Genomic DNA, 6,303 nt, shown 5'->3' with positions numbered 1-6,303 from the left:
TTTGCTGAATGAATTTTTAAAACAATTTTAAAAAATGAATTGTAAACAACATTAATTTTTTTATAACTAATAGAAAAATGTTCTGGTTTAATTTCACAACAAATAATTAAAATTTTAGTCTACCGATGATAAAATAAACATTTTGATCCCTTGACGTTTTATTATTAAAAGAGCAAATTAACAATAATCATAAAGTCCAAAATAGACACTTATGTTAATTTATTGGATAAAATATATATTTTTCCCTCTAAAACCTGTAGAGTTCTGTTTTAGTCCTTCTAGAAAAATTAATCTCTTTTTTATTCTTCTAATTTTAAAATATACCACTTCTGATCCTCCAAGCATTATCTATTATCTAAACTATTTTTTGTCTTATAAAACATTATCTAAACCACTCGAAGGATCAAAATTGGTGCATTTTAAAATTAGAAGGACAAAAAACAAACACAATTTTTAGAAAGACTAATGTTTTAGAGACAAAAATCATATTTTATCCGGACTTATTTATATCAGCTAGTTCTTTGCCACGATACAAAAAATATTACTTCAATATTTGCAATTAATGTTGTTACTTTATATATATTATTGTGGTGGAGTTTTAGAAACAATCGTTTTACGACAAAGTTGGACAACACTTAATTGAATTATATTATATATACATATCTGTGGCCAAAATGTTGCTCGAAAAGACAATTTCTTATGGATGTCTCAATGGTGTGGTTTGCCTCTTCTATTTAACAGTATTGAATTTAAACCCAGCTATAGGAAAAAGACCTTATAACACACTAATTTGGTTTCTTAAACCACCTTCCATCTTATCTCAACATGCATCACTCCATTCCTTGAATTTATTAGATGGTACTTATCGTTAATGCGACCATTGTGCACCACATCTCTTAGGTTAATCTCCACATGCCCCAATGATTCCTGCATAAATATGAATATTAGTATCACATTGGAATTATGAAAACAAGCTAATAAACGGTAATTAACAGATTGATGAGTACATGGATTGAAGTTATCGAATTTATCACAAATTAAAATTAGTATTTCTACAACTTCGGCTTTTTATTATGTCGTGTGATCATGTAGCCAACTTCACCTATTGGGATAAGACTTGGTTGTTGTAAAATTTCAACAAATTTATTCAGGGGAAAATATGACTTATAATGAATGAGAAAAATAAAACGGCACCTTTGGCAGAAAACTAAAGTTCTTCCTCTTGCTCATAACCTCAATATGTATCTTCTCATGTAGAGGAGGCTCCTCTAGCATGAATTGGAATTCTTCATTCCAACGCGGGTGTCGAGTTTTCTTCATCGTCTGCATAAATTGGAATTCTGGAATAAATTTTTTCAACTAGACATAAAAACTTGCCTGAATCAATTGTGCATACAAATGGTAACATGAAACATATTTTTAATGTCTTCAGTTTTAACTGTAAAGCTACACATTCACCAATTCACCAGCATATCCAACATTAGCTAATGTTAATCCATCATATGCACATCTAGGCCTAAATGCAATTGTGATAAACACGCATCCGAGTCACATCTATGTAACATAATGTGCATGTGATAGACAGCTAAAAAATGTTGTACATATATCCTGAAGGGGAAAGTTTACCTTTGTCCTTTTCTTTTCGCCTCTAAAGGTCAGCACTGCAAATGGGTTGTTGTGATGGTCCCCCTCAACCTCTTCAGCCTCTTGGATCACAATTGAAAGCAAACCTGCTCCTTCTTGGACCTCATCATCGGATACAATATCAATTCCACTTTCCTTCCTGCTATATCCTTCTGAAGGTCCACCAAACTTGTTACTATCTTCTTTGAAAGGAACAAAAGTCAAGTCCACCACAATTTTCCCTCTAGGCTTCTTATGTGGAGTTTCATTGAGATTTGTGTCCTTGAGTAAATCAAGTATAAATTCTTTGTTCTCGTACGGATTTAGCACTTTAAGAGGGACTAACTGCATTCCCAGCTTGTCATGTCCACCAACCTGTTAAGATACAATTAAAAAGAACAGCTAAAATTGCAAACTCGCACCAATATCTTTCAACCAAATAAAGTGGTTGATTTCTTCCTGACATAATGGCATGCCATTAATGAATCGAGTGGACAGAGATGAAGAATATGATTGAAGAAAGATATAATGTTACTGTATCAGTATCATCAAAGCCAACAAATTTTATAAATAATCAATTAAACATGGTTGCACACAATTTGAAAATGCAGTTGTTTCTTGAAAGTTGAAAGTAACTGAGGCTTTCTAGTAATAAAACAAATTCACATCCCACAAAGTTAGAAAAAGTAATCATTTGAAATAATTTTATGGTTACTGTCAATCTCATAGATAAGTGCCGCCAAATAGCTATAATTGTTAATATACATTGTACACATAATTAACTTAAAAAAATAATTTTCTATTTTCTTGATGAAACTGTAAAAGAAATGAACATTTAGACTACATTGGTCGACCATAAAATGTTCAAAGGAAAAATTATGAACTTCCATTCTAACATGACTACCTTAAGGGCTTAGTCAATTATGACTACTATAGCTAAGATTTTTATGTTACTATTTTCTGTCAAAATTGAAGTAACCAGAAGAAAGATTAGGAAAACCTTGTCCCAGTCATAAACTTGTAATTGGAGAACTTGAGATTGAGGGTCCTTTACAACAATCTTGAACTTCTCATTCCACTCAGGATTCAAATTCTTTCTCTTGACAGTGGTTTTCTTTGCTGGAAGTTTGTCTCCTGTCAAGCTTAGTTTAACATAAGGATCAGAAGTACCCAACAAATCCATCTTTAAAAGCTTTTGTGCACGAACCACATTCACATGTAATATCCCCACAGGCTTCTTTATTGCCACCCTATAAGAGATGTGAACAAAGCATCAGGAATCATTCTTCATAGAGCAAACAAAGTTCTTGTAACTACGAACGATTTACTGTAAATTTTTAACAATAGAGCAAACAAAGTTCTTGTAACTACGAACGATTTACTGTAAATTTTTAACAATATTCAAATCATGTTTTAAATAATAACATAGTTCTACTAAGATATGGGTTGCAGCTTTGTGTAATTCCTTCAACTGTAGACCACTGAAAAATAACATGGCATTATTTTTATAAGCATTTTAAAGCATGTTATTATACTTCAGCTTTAGAAAAGGAGCAGGAAGCATTTTTTATTTATATATATATTTTAAAAAGACTGGATAAAATTTTATAAGCTTAGATCAGAAAAATGAATGTTGTGGGTACATAGAACTCTTATCATTTCATACAAACTTACGTTGATTCATCAAGAATAGGAATTTCCAGGGTTTGAGGCCAGAGATAGAGGTTTGCAACTTGTTTTTTTATTGTTTCCTGTAAGCAACTATATTTGTTAGTCCTTGAAAGGCCATGGCAGTTGAAACTTGAAAGTGCAGGGAAGAAAAATATGATGGCGAGAAAGTAACCCAAAAAAAAACCTTATGAATTTGTGCAAGGGATGTAAATAATCCAACAATTAGAAATTTAAATTAAATGTCCATAGGAGTAATGGATTATGCACAAACTAAAGTAACCAAGTTCCAAGAATGTAAAAGTAAAAATACAAATAGGAGGTCTTAATTTACAAGTTTACTACCACAAAAATTCTAATCCAAAATATAAATTAAAAAAAAAATCAAGAAGTATAAACAATTAGAAACCAACAACAAAAAAAAAAAGGCAGCACCTGTACAAATCTATAGAGACCAGGTATTGACATGATGTCCCCTCCTGATACGTTCATCCCAAAATCCACATGAGGCTGGATATTAAACATAATTAATTATCACATAAGAGAGGATTTCTTCTGACTTATAATATTATAAAAGGTAATAAATGAAATTAAGCTTGAGTACATTATTTCCTTTACCTTCTCCATCAAAGATACCACAATATTTGCAAAACATGGAAATGTAGGCACCAAAGGTCTTAAAGTAATCCGTGGTGCTGCAAATATTTGCAAGTCTACCAACTGCAAAGAATCAAAATGAATTCCCAGAAGGAAAGCATCATCTTGAAGGACCTTAAAAAACATTTACCATTTAGGATTGTGCCTCGAGGCTTATCTGACCTGAATGGTGATCTTCAAAGATGACACATACAAGGACACCACTATGTTTGGATTACCAGCCCATTTGATAACTTGTTCCATGACCAATTCCTTTTCATTTGTTTCTAAAACTTTCATACCTGCAGAATTACCATGTATACAGTAAAAAGAAATCAGATTCATACTAGACCTTAATACCTCAAAGTTCCAGTTCTTTACCCTATCAGATGATAAAGGCTCCAACAAAATGTTGGACAAACTTTATAAACATAAATTGACCTTTAATGAGGATGAATTTAAAAACACGTCTGCAAAACACTGTTTAGCTCACCAGGAATTATTCAAGTGAAATTTATTTTCTGAAGTGCATTTGTACTTCAAAGTTCTAACTTCCAAATGATTCATCCTTAATCATTCATTTTATGCAAAAGACTCGTGGCAGATGCCAGTGAAATTACAATGGAGGTACCAAAAATTTATGTTCTGGCTTATTGGAGCCAAGAGTATATAATTCACTTTGCCTGTCCTAGAACTATCATCCAGAAATTTCACTAAATTCATGTTCATTGTAGCATGCCCCTAGTGCAATAGAAAACTATAGTTATCTATACCTGTCCAAGACTCTTAAGTCTCAACACAACCTTCTCTGCTTCTCGTTCATGTCTAAAAATAGGCAAACCATGACTTTAATGTCAAACTGTTAAATTTTTGTACCCATCATTTGTTTAAATGGATTCACTAAAATTGTCGAGGATGAAAATCATCTTCACTAATCATATTCTAATCTAAAATTTCAATTAGAATAGTGAAATTTCATATAATATGACAGACATTTGTATTATTTGTATTACTGGGCAGAAGACTGGATAAAATATTTGCACAAAAAATAAGATGATCTGGGAAAAGACTTACCACAGACAGTAGGAGGAAGAGTACCAAGGCTTAACTCATCAAAATCAATCGCTTTGATCTGATACTTCCCAATGTATTCAGCAAATATCGGTTGAGTCGTGCTTCTAATAATCTTACAAATTGCCTATACATAAAAACGAAACACCATTGAAGAATTGTCCAACAAGAGCACAAACACACCCATATGGAATCACCGAAATTACAATACCGTGTCTAAGAAGGGCCACATATCCAACAAAAACTTGTTCAACCAATCAACCTGAATAACATGCAAAAATAATATCAATAACACAGTAACATCATCATCGTAGTCATCATAAACCTTAAAAAAACAAAACAAAACGTTTAATTCACGAAACTAACTCGTTCATAATCAGGCGTCTTCACCCAGAGAGGAATCTCGGGCAGAAGTTCCTGCAGAGAATTTGGGCCTAATTCACTAATTGGCCTAACAACAGGGTCCTGCAACATTGAAGAGAAAGAAAAAAAAAATCAAATTTTGATTATCACCCAGAATTCAAAACGCAAAAGGGGTGTTAAACCCAACACCAGCAGTCCCCGGAGAGTGATCAGAAGAAATGCATGTGTCTGTGCTGAAAATTGGAATAAAACAGAACGAACATGCAATGAGTTGTTATGTTAACCTTGACACGTTTGGTTTCTGAGTAGACAAAGAGAAAGAACCCAACCAAGAGGCCAAGAGGTATTCCAACGGCAAAACCAAAAACCCCCAAGAAACTGCTCAAGAACCCCATTTGTTCGTTCGTTCTGGGTAGAGGAAGAAGAAGAAGTAAATGATGATGAAAAAGAGCAGAGAAAAGGGGAAATATTTTACATCCCAAGAAAATGGTTGGACAGTTTCGGAAGATGGCGAGAAAAACTAAAAGGGTTGCGTTGTGTGTGAGAGTTACGAATGAAAGCGCCAAAAACAGAGACACCACAGCACCCTCTGTTTTTCACTTCAACAATGAACACCCAAAAAAAAAAAAAACTCATTTTTTGCCTCACTATCCTATTTCAAAATGCTGTACCATTTATTGCCACTTGCCATTCTACAATTTCTCTTATTTCAGACTATATTATTATATTAATTATTGTTATTATAAAATGTTTTAAGTCTCTTAATAATTGATTTTAGTTTCTATAGTATAATTTTATTCTCGTGAATTTTGTCTTTCCATAAAACTTAAGATATTAGGATAACAGATAATAACTAAAATTATTGCTTTTAAAATATAGATATTAAAATCAATTTTGACTGAAATTAAGGAAGTTAACACTTGTCTCTCCATTTACAATTAT

General features: G+C 32.5%; 1 protein-coding gene across 2 annotated transcripts; it reads right to left on the bottom strand.

The window, feature by feature from the left end:
• Nucleotides 1–635: 635 nt before the first annotated feature.
• On the bottom strand, nucleotides 636–6,010 carry LOC100813029 (synaptotagmin-3). Of its 2 annotated transcripts, XM_003536297.5 has the most exons (12): nucleotides 5,646–6,010; nucleotides 5,365–5,463; nucleotides 5,210–5,260; nucleotides 5,002–5,125; nucleotides 4,111–4,229; nucleotides 3,910–4,011; nucleotides 3,727–3,801; nucleotides 3,298–3,374; nucleotides 2,624–2,873; nucleotides 1,627–1,998; nucleotides 1,195–1,323; nucleotides 636–927 (listed from the first exon to the last, which is right to left on the bottom strand). In XM_003536297.5, exons 1-12 carry the CDS (start codon nucleotides 5,754–5,756, stop codon nucleotides 799–801), a joined length of 1,638 nt encoding a protein of 545 aa, XP_003536345.1. In that variant the 5' UTR covers nucleotides 5,757–6,010; the 3' UTR covers nucleotides 636–798. The 2 variants fall into 2 exon arrangements, with proteins under 2 accessions (XP_003536345.1, XP_006589422.1); XM_006589359.3 differs by lacking the exons at nucleotides 5,002–5,125; nucleotides 5,210–5,260; nucleotides 5,365–5,463; nucleotides 5,646–6,010 and having other exon boundaries at nucleotides 4,079–4,197.
• Nucleotides 6,011–6,303: the final 293 nt, after the last annotated feature.

This window comes from Glycine max, chromosome 10 (assembly GCF_000004515.6).
Source record: "Glycine max cultivar Williams 82 chromosome 10, Glycine_max_v4.0, whole genome shotgun sequence".
In the NCBI taxonomy this organism is placed as follows: Eukaryota; Viridiplantae; Streptophyta; class Magnoliopsida; order Fabales; family Fabaceae; genus Glycine; species Glycine max.
This window is presented reverse-complemented; position numbering and strand designations above follow the sequence as displayed.